General features: G+C 41.8%; 1 protein-coding gene across 1 annotated transcript; it reads left to right on the forward strand.

Moving 5' to 3' along the window:
* The first annotated feature begins 418 nt into the window (after nt 1-418).
* LOC134802508 (pancreatic triacylglycerol lipase-like) lies at nt 419-11,331 on the forward strand. The gene is made up of 8 exons (XM_063775187.1): nt 419-516; nt 2,423-2,606; nt 4,460-4,608; nt 5,841-5,942; nt 6,977-7,123; nt 7,794-7,986; nt 8,989-9,126; nt 11,178-11,331. The coding sequence occupies exons 1-8, from the start codon at nt 471-473 to the stop codon at nt 11,233-11,235; spliced, it is 1,017 nt and encodes a 338-aa protein (XP_063631257.1). The 5' UTR covers nt 419-470; the 3' UTR covers nt 11,236-11,331.
* The last annotated feature ends 4,883 nt before the right edge of the window (nt 11,332-16,214 follow it).

The raw sequence follows: 16,214 nt of genomic DNA on the forward strand, positions 1-16,214 counted from the left end.
TGATCCGAGCCCCTCTACGGGTTTTTAAAGACGTTCACCTACGTTTTACGTCAAAAACTTCTGTACAATGCCAGTTCGTTGGCGGATATATTCTATATCTGGTTTAATTTATTGCCCGTATTGGATTTACACACTGTATTAGGTACCTCCGTAGCGGCTTAGGTACAAAAAGAATCTAGAAAAAACAAGTTCATCGATAACACGGGAAAACACCTGCTTATCATTATTTATCACCAAATATTTAAAAGATCATATCTTAGATTGCCGAAATAATGCCTATTCATTCTCACTTACACAATAAAATACATCTGTCTCATGTAGGAATTTCCATTTTTAATCCGATAAAAACAATAGAATTTGATTAATTAATTAATATCCGTAAAGATAGCATTATAATCTGATGCTTTAATAATATATAGACGTGTCAATTCTTTGATCGTCATACCAAGTTGATCTTCCGGTAGGAAAACATGAAGTTCTTAGCGGTTCTTTTGGGCGCCATAGCTGCTGCAGCAGGTTAGTTTCATGTTCTATAAATTGTCAATACAGATGTCAATCACAATGAAAAAATCAACGATGATCAACTCTGCCCAACGTGGGACTCGGGACTCGAACCCACATCCTGGGATTGCCGGTCCAATGCGTTGGCTCCGAGATCACGGGGACAACGCCGTCCTCGAAACGTCGGAGGTAAAAAAACTTAAATACGCGATCAAGAGACACTTGTCCCGTTGTACAATTTAATAATCTGTATTTATAATTTATAGATTGTAATAATGTGGTACGTCCCACAATAAAAAAGGAAAATAATATTAACATTTTATTTTCCATATTATTATCATCTCCCTCGTTTCAGCCTATTCTAAGAGAGATTTCACATTGTACGATCTGATAACGGGTGTGGGATCCTACATTTACAATTTCGCGCCGCGGAGTGTATTTATAGGGTTGCCAGCAGCGCATTTGGCGGGATTCACCCGAATTTTTGCATATACCCTCCCGACTTCATATTATAAAACGATTATTTTAAATTTCTGTCAATTGACACGTTGCCGCTCCGGCTCTCGGAAAGGTCAAAAAACGGTTAAATCTGTAAAAAGTTAAACTTCTTCTAGTCTGTGCGGAAAGAGAAAAGTCGTGAAATGTATGGGATCCAATACATTCTACGACTCTTCTCCTTCCGCACAAACTCTGTCAAAATATACTTGCGAAGTTAAATAGTGCTTAAAAAACCGGTTTGTTTCCTGCGGTGGCAGCATGGTTGCATATTTATCGCCTGTCACTATGCATGTCAATTTCATACTTACATACTTGTTAGATCGTGACAGGCGATAAAAATGCGACCGTGCTCAGCCCGCTGGGGGTTTAGTACACGCTTCGTGATAGTCCGTGATTGTTATGCCTCTTAGGGTTCTAACTAAATTAGACTTTCCATAGCGTAAGTATGGAAACCAATTTAGCAAGGACCCTAAATGGCATAACAATCGCGAAGCGTGATGGTACCATAATGGAGATAAGTAAAGAAAGAGTGGTAACTCCATACATCAGTTTTCGGTATCGTCTTGGGTCGTCCCATTCGTTTTTCGTCAAGTTCTTAAATTAGTCCTATTCTGCTTTCGTCACTCATTCTACATTGAAAGCCACCGACGATTGTGACGAATGTAGAATGAGTGACGAAAGCAGAATAGGACTAATTTAAGAACTTGACGAAAAACGAATGGGACGACCCAAGACGATACCCAGTTTTCTTACCAAAACGCGCGTTATTTCGTAGTCGACATCTGACGTCAAGTAGTGGAACTATCAGTACCCCTACTTGACACCAGATGTCACAAGTATAGCTATTGACGAAAAATGAAATACTAAAACAAATTACAACTAATAAGGGGTTGAAAATAGACTTCCAGTTAATCCGGTTATAATATTAGCTGAAAATTGTTGAGCATTAGAGTTTTCGTTCGTAGCGACATCTATTGTCAACTAGCAGTACTGATATAGTCCGCTACTTGACGCTAGATGTCAACTACGAAATAACGCGCGTTTTGGTAAGAAAACTGATGTATGCAGTTACCACGTTACTCTTTCTTACTGATATTACTCTATAACTTTCAATCAGGAGGTCGCGGGTTCAAATCCCGGCTCGTACCAATGAGTTTTTCGGAACTTATGTACGAAATATCATTTGATATGTACCAGTTGCTTTTCGGTGAAAGAAAACATCGTGAGGAAACTGGACTAATCCCAATAAGGCCTAGTTTACTCGGGGTTGGAAGGTCAGATGGCAGTCGCTTTCGTAAAAACTAGTGCCTACGTCTAATCATGGGATTAGTTGTCAAGCGGACCCCAGGCTCCCATGAGCCGTGGCAAAATGCCGGGATAACGCGAGGAAGAATGATGGTACTAATTTTAATTTAACTTCCAGCTCTGCCCACCGACATCTCGGACCCAGTTCTCATGAAGTTCAGCGGAGATGGCGAACGCTACCAGCCCATGCGGGGTGGTGATGGTGTGGTCCACATGGTGGACACCTGGCTAAAGGTCTCCGATCTGACGGAGGCTGCCAGGTTCCAGCCTGATACTCAGAACGTTTACCATCTCTTCACCAGGTAATTGAATCACTTTTTATGGTTCCGTACCTCAAAAGGAAAAAACGGAACCCTTATAGGATCACTCGTGCGTCTGTCTGTCTGTCGGTTTGTCACAGCCTATTTTCTCGGAAACTACTGCACCAATAGTTGAAATTTGGTACACATATGTAAATTAGTGACCCAAAGATGGACATCTAATGTAAACAAATGAATTTTAAACATGGGGAGCACTTTTGGGGGGTAAATGAGAAAGATAAAAAATAAAGTAATTCAAACTATACCGTGTTATATATCAAATGAAAGAACCCATTTTGAGAATTTCAAATATATTTTTTTTATAATTTTAAAATTTATCTCCGTAACTACCTACTGGGTCTGAAATTTTGAAAAAAAAATACACAAAATATTTCTTTACCTATAGATGACAGGAAAACCTATTAGAAATGTGTAGTCAAGCGTGAGTCGGCCTTAATGTACGGAACCCTTTGAATGCGAGTCCGACTCGCACTTGGCCGGTTTTTTAGACTGGAGTGTTTGGCAGCTGTTCAAGACGGGTAGGTACTAGACGATTGTATTGCTTTTGGCATTTGGTCCTAATAAGATTAGATAATAAATAAATAAATATTATAGGACAATTTTACACATATCGACCTAGTCCCACAGTAAGCTCAAGAAGGCTTGTGTTGTAGTAGGTACTCAGACAACGATGTATATAATATACAAACAAATAAATACATAGAAAACACCCAAGACTCAGGAACAAACCCAGGACCGCGGCTTCACAGGGAGTACATAATACATATTAATATATATATATATATATAAATATGTATTATATATATATATATATATATATATAGAGTCTGTTCGGAAAGAGAAGAGTCGTGAAATGTATGGGTAAGTACCAATACATTCAACGACTCTTCTCTTTCCGCACAGACTCTAAATATATATAAATACTTAAGTATACATACATAGAAAACATCTATACCTAAGAAACTTAGATTTGTGATAACTGATAAGATAAACACGTAAATGAATTCCCTTATCAAGATTCTAACCCGAGACTTCCTGCTTTGTAGACAGAATCACTACCGACTAGATAAAGATAAGATAAAGATAATTATTCAAGTAGGCAGTAGGTATTATTTATGAACGTCAAATAAAGCTACTCCGGGTCTAACCCTACACCTCTGCCTCGAGAAGATTTAAAACCCCCCGCAATTGGAAGAGGGTATTCAAATATGGGACCGGCAACAAACTCGGCGGGACACATCTTTTTAAAACATTACATCTTACAATTAACATGCATTACGAATAAATAACAAAACATACAATTTAAATTACTATAGAATTCATGCAATTACATACAGTAGGTACTTTCCTTTATAGAAATTTGATTTAAAAATATACTCTTGTTTGAATACCGGTCTGGCCATAGTGAGTAGCCCTGCCTGTGAAGTCGATGGTCCTGGGTTCGAATCCTGGTAAGAGCATTTATTTATGTGATGAGCACAGATATTTGTTCCCGAGTCGTGGATGTTTTCTATGTATTTAAGTATTTGTATATTACTTATATCTATCGTTGTCTGCGTACCCACAACACAAGCCTTCTTGAGCTTACCGTGGCGCTCAGTCAATTTGTGTAAGAATGTCGTCATAATATTTATTTATTTATATGTACATCAAATCATACAAATACGTAGCTCATCCAGGGGTCGTGAGTTCAAGTCTCACCCAAGGCAGTATTTTTTCCACTTTTAAATTTATTCTAAGCTTAATAGCATCGTTCGCAGACGTTTCTGCTTGTTAAAAATTAAAATAAATACGTAGCTCTTTCAGAAAAGGCTAAGAGGCCGTTTGTTTTACAGAAACAATCCCACTGTAAGCCAGCCGCTGCTGCTCGGCGCCGACGGTCTTCTCGGCAGCACCAACTACAACAGCAACAGACGTACCATCTTCATCCTCCACGGCTGGACCGACAGTGTGCTTGGCAACGTCAATTCTGTGCTCATACCAGGTATAATCTATATTTATTCTTGATGTTGAAGGTGTTCCACAATAGAAACGCGAAGTACGGGATACGAAAAACAGTTTAATTCTCGAAAGTTACAGACACCACGTGATTTTTATATGAGAGCAGTATGTATACGTGTGTCGCGCGCGGATAGACAAGCCGACTGCCCCGTGGTCAAAAACAAAAACCGTTGGAACCTTGTCGCTGCGTCACACGTATATCTACCTCCAAATTTCAGCTTAAAACTAAAGTTGTACAAATTATCGGAGGACCACAACAAGAAACAAAATTAAAAATAAACCAAAAAACCCATTTTGAGCTCGTCGCTAACATTTATCATCAGCTTTACTCTGCCGAGAATCACCCAATATCATCGGCGAAACGAAATCTCACAGACTTCGCTGGTTCGGTCACCTATTAAGAATGGGAGAGGATCGAGCTGCCAAGAGAACGTACCAGGCCGCGTAGCCAACATGCCAATCGCTTACGCTCCGTAGCGATCGAAAGGCAACTGTCACTGTCGCACTATTGTGGAAGAGTGATAGAGAGACACAAAGCGTTTCGTTGTCGAAGCGATAGCGATTGTCACCTTGGCTAGATAAGACCGACTGGTGGCCGGCCGGTAGGTCGGCCCAGATACCGCTGGAGAGACAGTGTGGAAGCGGATCTGCGTCAGCTTCAAGCCGATAATTGGCAGGAAATGGCGCAGGATCGGGAAAAGTGGCGTGCTCTCGTTTCGGAGGCCAAGACCCTCTTTGGGTCGCTGAGCCATATTGGTTAGTTAGTTTTAGCTTTATTCTGACTCACTGATCCGGGTCCATGCCGAGGCATCCGACATGTTTTCTATAGTAAGCATCACGTGATCATCGATCAGCCGTCATAGAAAACGAAGCGTCGGTAGAAGTTCTAGCTCTCTCTTTCGTCGCTTAAAGGATAACTCACGCTAGACCGGGCTGGACCCGGGCCGACGTGTCCAACACGTCATTTTCTATGATGACTGATCGGTCGGTGATCACGTGGTGCTTTCCATAGAAAACGAAGCGCCGTAAGCTCCCGTCCGGCCCAAGTCCGGTCTAACGTGAGTCATCCTTTATGTGACGAAGACCGTCTAGATTTATACAAGGGCTTTCGTTGTTTTTAACTCTTGCGTTTATAGACATACTTCACTTCCAGAATATTGGTAAAGCGGGAGTGACGCCCTTCCTTCTGACCGTGTCGTGCGACGTATGTTTCAGCTTTCCTGGCCGCCGAGGACCTGAACGTGATCTCAGTGGACTGGAGCGTGGGAGCCGGCACCATCAACTACCTCGCCGCCGTCACCAACACTGTCACTTCAGGTAAGTTGGAACACTGAATATTCATTCTCAAAGGTAACCGTACACAGGGTCGTTTACATTAGGAAATGATCTGCGAATCATAGTATGTAACATAAGCAAATAAACATGAGCGCCGCCAACAGCAAATGCCAATGGAAACTAAAATAATTAATGTATAGAATAAGTTACATGACTTTTCGTAGCATCTGTCATCCGGGTGGATTTATAATAATAATAATAATAGTACGTCGATTCCTCACTCTGCGGCCCTGACCACCGGCAGCTTGGACCCTGCCCCGCTGCCGGCGGCACCCTAGGTTAGGTTTTTTATAATGTGTTTATATATTTTTGTTATGTTTTGTAAGTGTTTTTATATTTTACTTTTATACTCACATTGTAAAACCCTAACCTAAGACCCTAATTGAATAAAGAGAATAATAATAATAAAATCATTTATTTCAGGCAAAGCCCATAAAAATGTTAGTATCTGTACAAAGCAAAACTTAAGACTATTGTTAATAAAATACAGAGTCACAAAACACAGACACAACCGGATGAGCATAAATTCATTAAAACAGTCAATAAAATAAATGTAAAAATAAAATTAAATAATTGAATTGTGAATTACAGAAATAAATTAAATTAAAAACATTAAAATAATAACAATAAATGTAAAAAATCGATCGACAATAATAAATAAAAAAATATTAAATAGCAATTATAATAAAAACATGTCATCAATTAAAATTTAAAAATTACCAATTATAATTTACGAATGTCGAATGAAGGCCGATCCATCTTTTAAGCATGGGTGAATCCCACCTGTCGGCAAACACCCTTAGAAGGCTGCTAGGGCTCCCCCGCATCCTTTCTAACAATGAGGCGCAGCGCTTCCTCATGATCGCATTATTGTTTATTGGTTTCGCTTTGGCGTTTGTACGATTATCATCTCGGCTTGGCCCTCTGGTGACGCAGCAGAAAAAATGCTATTTCGATTGACGAAAATTAACAAATGTCACCTTGGCTGCAAATAACTTCTTTGGTCCATATTTCAGGTGAAAGTGTGGCCCGCTTCATAAACTGGCTGATGGCTTCCACTGGCACCACTCCTGAGCAGATCCACATTATCGGACACTCGCTGGGTGGTCACCAGTCTGGCATCGTCGGCAGAAACCTCAACGGCAAAGCCGCTTACATTACTGGTTAGTTCCGAGCCATACATCAGTTTTCTTACCGAAACGCGAGTCGACATCTAACGTCAGGTAGGGGAACTATCAGTACTGCTACATGATACCAGATGTCACAAGTGTCGCTACTGACGAAAAATGTACTACTAAAACAATTTACAACTAATATTAAAGCACAAGGAGTTGAAAATAGACTTCCGGTTAATCCGGTTATAATATTAGCTGAAAATTGTTGAGCATTAGCCCCCATTCGCATGACAGCTTTTTCAACTCGCGTTAAAAAAGCGCTTGAATCTGTCCGCACTCTAAATTCGATTTAACGACCAAGGTTTAAAGTCGAAAATCCAACAACGCTTGTTAAAAAGCGCCACCGCTGTCGTGTGAATACATACATGGTTATCCATTTGTGTCATTCAAACGCTTTTTTAACGCGCGTTAAAAAAGCTGCCGTGCGAACGGGGCCTTAGAGTTTTCGTTTTCCGCGATATCTATTGTCAATTAGCAGTATCAGGCAGTATTAAGCATTTTACGTCAAAAATGTGACAGTTACGTAGGAAGTGGCGCCCTCAATACTTTTTAAAAATTTCTTGCCGGACTATATTTAAGCGCTTCTTTCCCAAGTGCCACAACTTGTGCAAGCCCCTTGCTCCGTGTACAATCACAACTAACATCCCATCTTCTTCAGCCCTGGACCCGGCCCTCCCCGGCTGGATATCCAACGACAACCGCTTCCAGGCCAACGATGGCACCTACACCGAGGCTATCCACACCAACGCGGGCTTGCTGGGGTACATCGCTAACCTAGCACAAGTGGACTTCTACCCCAACGGCGGCATTAATATGCCTGGGTGCAGCTCACCTACTTGCGACCATGACAGGTAGGAAATCTTATTGAACCAGGACGAAAATGTCTGGCTAGACATAGCCAGACATTTTTAGGGTTCCGTACCCAAAAGGTAAAAATGGAACCCTAGCTCCTAGGGTCCGCTTGACAACTAATCCCAAGAATTGGCGTAGGCACTAGTTTTTACGAAAGCGACTGCCATCTGACCTTCCAACTCACAGGGTAAACTAGGCCTTATTGGGATTAGTCCGGTTTCTTCACGATGTTTTCCTTCACCGAAAAGCGACTGGTAAATATCAAATGATATTTCGTACATAAGTTCCGAAAAACTCATTGGTACGAGTCGGGGTTTGAACCCGCGACCTCCAGATTGAAAGTCGCACGCTCGTACCGCTAGGCCACCAGCACTCAAACCCTAATATACTAATATACATATATTCTTTTGTATTGTTTTCTTTTCTTGAAGTGTGCAATAATAGTTATTTGTACAACAAGAGATCAAAGTTTGATATTTCTTCGAGTGCTTATTTTGAGTCCCGTGCAAGCGAAAGATTCTATAATAGATTCACGAGCGTAGCGAGTAAATCTAATTTAGAATCTTGAGCGTAGTAAGGGATTCAAAAGCGCACGAGATGTAAATAACTTTGATCTCGTGTAGTACACAAAATTTTTCACCCTAAGCAGTGAGAACATACCTAGAGGGACAGAGATAATAGAACCCAAGTATATCGAACTTGTATTAGACCCCGCATGTTGAAATGACATTTGACTATAAAGGTCACTTGACTGTCATTTTGCTCACTGATTGAGACAAAATGACTCAGTGAGCAAAATCGCATTTTGCTCACTGTTTTTAAGAAGCAAAGTACCCTTGTTCGGGCTGCTGAGGTGAAAACGTGATTTTTTGCCGTTTTTTGCGTAATGGTACGGAACCATTCGTGCGCGCTGACTCGCACTTGGCCGGTTTTTAAACATTATTGAGTAAACTTCAGAAAACCTAGGTAAGTAACCTTACAAAAATGTAATTTATTCGCAGATGTTTCCACTACTTCGCTGAATCACTCTATACTGGAGGCTTCACTGGCACCAGGTGCGCCACTTACGCTGGAGCTATGACTGGCAACTGCATTCTGTGGGGATCCCTACAGATGGGAGGACTGAGACCTAAGACTGGGTAAGACTTCTATTTACAAGCTATTATTTAACTTGCAATGTTTGTATGTAACGACCAGTGGAGAATAGGATAGGAAAACCGTTGGTAGATCGCCAGGATCATCTTCCAACGTTGCACTTGTATTTTCATGAAAGTCCCTATTTGAGGGTAGATTCACAAGTGAGCGATGAAATAATAACACGTCGAGATAGCCGATAGTTGGTTTTAATTAACAGTACCGATTATACATCAAAATAACTTAAGATCACTTCGATTGAAATGGATTATAAAAATCAGTTATAAAGAAACGTGGCGATCCCAGAGATGACGTCACGTCACCACCGCTCTGGTCGATCGCCTCCATCATAATGATCCCGGGCCGGTCTTTCCCGCCCCTTATATAACAGCCCATGGTATAATAATATACTCCGCCTGGTACTCTATTCCGAGATTCGCGTATGACCTAACTGACACGGGCCTACGTCATCATGCTGTTTACAGGTTCTCAAACTTTAAAATGTGGGAGAATTTTAACCAACGGTGAAAATTATTTTAACGGCATTAATTTTAAGTTATTCATGTAGAAAAATAGTAAAATAAAACAAATCTAATGTATTAAATTAAACTTAATTTATCTATACAAGACAAACGTTTGAAAAACCAATTCACAGTTACACATTAATTACCAAGCTTACGACGTGAAAAGTTTGGAAAACACTGCGACTGCTGACACTGAGCGAGAAGGAAATAACAATTAACACGCGTTCGACAAGGATGACGGTCAGGGCATGAAGTTATCTAGATCCGAATTGTCAAATGTGACAGCGCTATCCTGTGTTGCCAGTAATGTTAACAGAATTACCCGAACGTCTGAAATTTCTTTCGTGAATCGGAAGATATTGCTAACGAATAATTAAAAATCACGTGTTATTGTAAAATTTAAGCTAAAATACATATAAATGAAAATTATAAAATTATAATGAAATATTTTAACTTATTAACCATAGGTATAATGTACCCATGTAACATGTTATGTTGAAATAAAGTAGCAATGTTATTGTGACGTAGGCCCGTGTCACTCTGGGAATAGAAGACCATGTTTTATTAGACCATGATCATAATGATCCCGGGCCGGTCTTTCCCGCCCCTTATATAACAGCCAATCAACTGTCACTGTCCATTTGACAGCTCCGCAACGCCATCTCTGATTTCACCCTGTCAACTACCTAACGTTTCTTAGGTTACAAATCGATTAATCATGGTTTAAGTATTGTTATCACTCCGATAAATCATCACTCCGACATAGGTATGGTCGGGTCAAATCTTCCAAGCTAAATTAGACCTATAGTTTCCATTTAATTAGTCGATTGAGCTGAAATTTCACACTTGTAAATTGAGTGACAATACAGTGTATGGTAACTATGGTACCATCGACCTGATCTGATTATGGACACAGGGGATGGCCATTGGAACTCTGATGGCTCCTCTAAACGATGGGCCAGTGCGAGTGCGATGGGCCAGCGTGTAGATAGGGTAGTGGTGTCGGATAGCTTATGGCGCGGTGGGATGGCGATGGGATGGCTATGGTGTCGGTTTTTCGTCCGCACATCAAAGGTAGTGGGCTAGCGATGGTGCGTACGCATCTACACGTGGCCCATTCCATAGTGCGTGCTCTCAACCATCGTGCATCTTGCTGGTCCAGCGCTGGGCCATCGTGTAGAGGAGCCTACCCTTCCTGCCCTCCAAATGGAATGGTTGAGGACCGAGTTTGGTAAATAAGATTCTGCTTTCCCCTTTCTTCATGACTGTGTCATGTTTAGTAACATTTATGACTATGACCATGCGTCCATCTTGTACGTGCGTTAATCTAAGCGCCACTTGCACCATTCCACTAACCCGGGGTAAACCGATTTTAGCTGGAGTTACTATAGTACAATTTGATACTGGGTCTACGGTATAACCGGTTAACTCCGGGTTAGTGGTATGGTGATGGTGAAAGTGGGCCTTAGTGTGCCATTTGTTCTAAAATATGATCCAATTGATAATTAATTAAATCATACTCTTTTTTACAGATCTTCCGGCATCTACTACTTGCAGACGAACACTGCCTCGCCTTTCTCTCGAGGATAAACTTAACATCAGTTAAAAATTGACCCAAATTTATGGTCAGTTGTACCACGTACAATCAACCAATCAACAACGTTAAAATTAAAAATGGCGGCTGTTGTCATTCCATAGACAACTGTCAAACTTTTATTAGAAAAATTGAATGAACTACAAAGACGGTTTTGATAGAGTTAGATCAAAAATAGTCTGCAGAGATTTTGATAGCCCACGTCCAAGTGTTATTTTAAACGTGAAACTTCTATGAAATTATGACGTATAAATAACACTTGCACTGCGTGGGATATCAAAATCTCTGCAGACTTTTCTTGGTCTAACTGTACAATTTTATTTTATATATTTGAGCTATATTCCCAGTAACGGTTTAAGGATTTTATTGATATTCCTTTCTGTTATTTTAAGGATTAGATCGATGTGTAAATAAATGTATTATAATTTTGTATGTTTTGTTATTATATTAAACTTAATTCCTGTAGGTAAGTATAGTTCGTTTTTTTAGCATTAGAAAGAACTTGAAAGAAGGTAAGCGATCTTGACATGTCTTTTAATTGAAAAACGCTTTTTAAAAATCAATAACTATTACTTATGAAAGCAGAAGAATATAAATGATCGTATTAGATTCATAATTGTTACATATTTGCCGTAACTTATTTATAAAATGTGTTTTTCAATTAAAAGACACATCAAGATTGTTTACCTTATTTCTAGTGTCCGACCGAAACATGTTTTTTTGCCGAAACCGAAAGTTCGGCTTTGGCTCTAGTTTCGGCCGAAACTGAAACCGAAACCGAACCTTTTGTAGATTTGTTAAAATCGTTGAAAAAATGTCATAAAACCGCTTTTACACACATATTATGGGGCTGTCAAACACCCAATGTCCTTGAAATTGATGTTACTTAAGCAGTTTTTTAAGAAAATTACTAGAGTTAGACCAAGATAATTCTGCAACGATTTTGATAACACATTGTTTTAAAGGTCAAAACTTCTATGAAATTATGATGTATAAATAACAGTAGCACTAGTTGCACTGCGTATGCTATCAAAGTAATTGCAGAATTTTCTTGGTCTAGCTCTATTCATTCACCAGTCAAGCCAACATGTAGATACATGGTCAATCAAAAACGCGAGCGCAGCGAGCGAGAATTTGTTGTTGAAAATATCGCAATGCCGGGTACCGATCTTCACCTGGGCCTAAACGTCCGAAGTGCCCCAGTGAGGCGAACTTTCATGCGAAATCAAAGCCGTGCTTCAGGCTTCAGGATAAGTAGTTGAGCACAGACTCCAACCAATGTCCATTGTATTAAAAAGCGAGATATTTCCTTGAGCGCTGGTAGCCGCTAGGCTCTGCTAGGTAAGAGCGTGCGACTTTCAATCCGAAGGTCGCAGTTGTTCGGAACTTATATACGAAATATCATTTGATATTTACTATTTGCTTTTTGGTGAAGGAAAAACATCGTGAGGAAGCCGGACTAGTCCCGATAAGGCCTAGTTTACTCTCTGGGTTCGAAGGTCAGTCTGATGGCAGTCGCTTTCGTAAAAACTAGTGCCTACGCCAATTCTTGGGATTAGTTGCATGTCAATTGGACCCCAGGCTCCCATGAGCCGTGGCAAAAATTCCGGGATTACGTGAGGAAGATGATGAGTTTTCTTATTATTCTTTTGCTCAGGCCCGGTAACATGCGACAGTACTATCTCATTTACTCCGATACAATTAGACAGTGTGCGCATTATAGGTATTAACAGCCTCTTAAGACTGCGTCGACCGTGTAGTGGCGCCCTCATTAGTGGAATTGTGTTTTATAATAAAGCAATTAATTTCTGTACCTATACGCTTGCTTTTTTAAGCCAGATACTACGCCGGAATCTATTATACAGTTTATGAATAAAAAACGACCAGGCGTTTATCACGCAAATAAATTACAGCTAACACATAAACATTACGCATCCTTTTCAATTACAGTACCGTGTAGCCTATTCGAATATTTTATGTTAGCTGAAAACTGGCCACTGGGTACTGAAGTTAGCGAGTGGTTTCGGCACGGCGCCGGGCGCGCGAGGGCCGCGTCCAGCCGCCGGCGCCGCGACGCCGACGCCGACGCCGATGCCGCCGCCGCCGCGCCGCGCGCAGTCCGCCGACAATGACAAAGACCACTTGATCTTATGCCACCAGAACATTAGATGCTTAACTAACAAAACCAAAAAGTTAGAAGTGCTATTAACAACTGATTTATCTTGTGATGTACTTGTAATGTCTGAACATTGGCTCCAGGGCCAGGAATTAGTATCTGTAACACTTAATAATTTTAATTTAATATCCCATTTTTGTAGGTCAACAGTAGGCCACGGCGGAAGTTGCATTTACGTTCGTACCGGCATTAAGGTTGTAAACAAACAAGAGTATTGTGATTTATCGATAGAACAACTATTTGACGTCTGTGCCGTACAGCTCGTTACAGAAAATATTTTAATAGTTGCAATATATCACTCGAACCAAACCGACGATATGGCTTATTTGAAACTATTTGACAAATTACTTACAAAAATATCTAACGACGGTTTGGACGCAATTATAATGGGTGACATTAATATAAATCTACTTAAAAACACTAAATCACAAAAAGAATTAGTCGATACATTGCCTAGACACAATTTTTATCAGTTAGTCGATTTCGCGACACGGGTGGCAGGAGATACAGCGACACTATTAGACCATGTGTACTCTAACCTCCCCGCGCAGCGCGTCGTGAGCGTTGCAGGCGTCGCGACGCATCTCAGCGATCACGACGCGCAGCGTGTGCGAATAACGCGCGCCGCGGCGCCTATGCCGAGGTTTGTCGAGCGACGATCCATTACTAACGCTAATAAAATTAATTTCGTAACCGCCCTCGAATCAATCGATTGGACTGCGGTGGTGGAGCGGTCGGCGAAGGATTGTAATGCGCTTGCGAAATCACTATTAAATATTATAGTCGACAAATTTAATATATGTTTCCCAGTAAAAAAACAACCCTATCTCAAAAAATGTAATACCTGGAACGACAGCGATATATTAAATTTTAAAAATTTACTATTCGATATACTACATATACAAAAATTATTCCCGGATAACGCGGATCTTACTAGTGTTGCCGAAAGTTACTCCAAAAAATATAATGCAATGCTCAAAGACAAACGGACTAATTACTATTCTGATATTATTCGTGACCACCCGAACAAAGCTAAATGCATGTGGAATATAATATCTACGGAACTCGGCCGTCGAGACCGCGCTAGGGTTGACTTTACAGACTTGCTGCGAGACACCGACGGAAAGGACTTTAGTTCCAAGGAGGCTTTGGTCGATGCACTGAACATCGAGTTCACGACAGCCGCCAGCAGGTGCGGCGCGCCGCCGGCCGATGTGACGCGCGCGCACGCCGCACTGCGGGCCGCCGCGCCCGCAGCCGATGCATCACTGCGGCTAACACTGTTCTCCCCAGGTGAAATAGTATTACTACTGAACAAGCATATAGCCCCTAAAAACAGTACAGACGTCTATGGCATATCACCTAACCTACTTCGATCAGCCGTACTACCTATTGCACCAATCGTAGCCTACCTATTTAATTCCTGCATCAGAGAGGGTACGTATCCTATGCCTCTGAAAAAGGTTAAAATATCGCCCCTTTACAAAGGTAAAGGGAAAAAGTTCGATATGAAGTCTTACAGGCCGATATCCCTGGTTCCTGCCATCAGTAAGGTTCTAGAGGTAGGTTTAAACAAAAGGCTGCTATCCTTTATCGAACAGTGCAACGTGATGACTGAGAGACAATACGCATACAGGGCGGGGCGCGCCACCACCGACCTGGTGCGCGAAGTGGTGTGGCGCGTGCTGAGCGCGCGCGAAGCGGGCCAACACGTAGCGCTGCTATGCTGCGACCTCTCGCGCGCTTTTGACACCGCAGACCACCAGCTCATAGCCGACAAGCTGAGTTTCTACGGTATTCGCGGCCCGGCCTTGTCCCTGCTAACATCATTCATGTCTCACCGCTCCCAAGTCGTTGTTGCGGAAAACGGAAAGATCACATCATCTGAGATGACGAATGTGATGGGCGTGCCGCAGGGCTCGTGCCTGTCGAACACTCTGTTCAGTTTATTACTCAACGACCTGCCCACCGCAATACACGACGCAGAGATATATATGTATGCAGACGACGTCGCCGCCATAGTTACTGCGCCGACCACGCGAGAACTGGAACACAAGTTAAACTCCGTAGTCCAGAGGCTTGAGTTTTGGTTTAGACTGAACGGCTTAGCCTTAAATAGAGATAAAACTTGTTACCTCACATTCCAGCTCAATGGCACGGCGCCGTCGCCGTACTCAGTCACTGCTGAACAAACCGCCCTGCAGATGGTCCAATCGGCTAGACTACTAGGCTTCCAAATAGATAGCGGCCTCATCTGGGACCAACATATCGATGAGATATGTTCTAGGCTTGGCCGAGCATGCTTTGCGCTCCGTCGCCTCGCGGGCACCGCGTCCCGTAGCGTCGTGCTATCGTGCTACTTTGCGACCGTCCACAGCCTCATCACCTACGGTGTGGAGCTGTGGGCGCGTGCTGCCGATGCCGATCGAGTCTTCAGGATGCAGAAGCGGGCGGTACGCGCTATTGTGGGTGTGCCTGATGACGTGTCGTGCAGGGAGTTATTTAAAGAATTGGATATTTTGCCTCTTCCCTGTGAGCACATTTTCCAAGTTGCTCTCTTTACATATAAACAATACGATGCGTTTAGACAACGAGGTGTGAACGAATCCCGCGCGATGCGTAGCAACAAGCTTGCCCATCTCCTCGTCACTCCCGCACACAAACTGCGCAAATCAGAAAAGTCGGTATACATCTCGGGCCCGTCTGTGTATAACAGACTACCTAACGAAATAAAAAGAGATGCAACTTCTGCGGTAGTCTTCAAAGCTAGATTACGCAAGTGGCTTCTTAGTCATATAT

The sequence above is a fragment of the Cydia splendana genome, chromosome 24 (genome assembly GCF_910591565.1).
Source record: "Cydia splendana chromosome 24, ilCydSple1.2, whole genome shotgun sequence".
NCBI lineage: Eukaryota > Metazoa > Arthropoda > Insecta > Lepidoptera > Tortricidae > Cydia > Cydia splendana.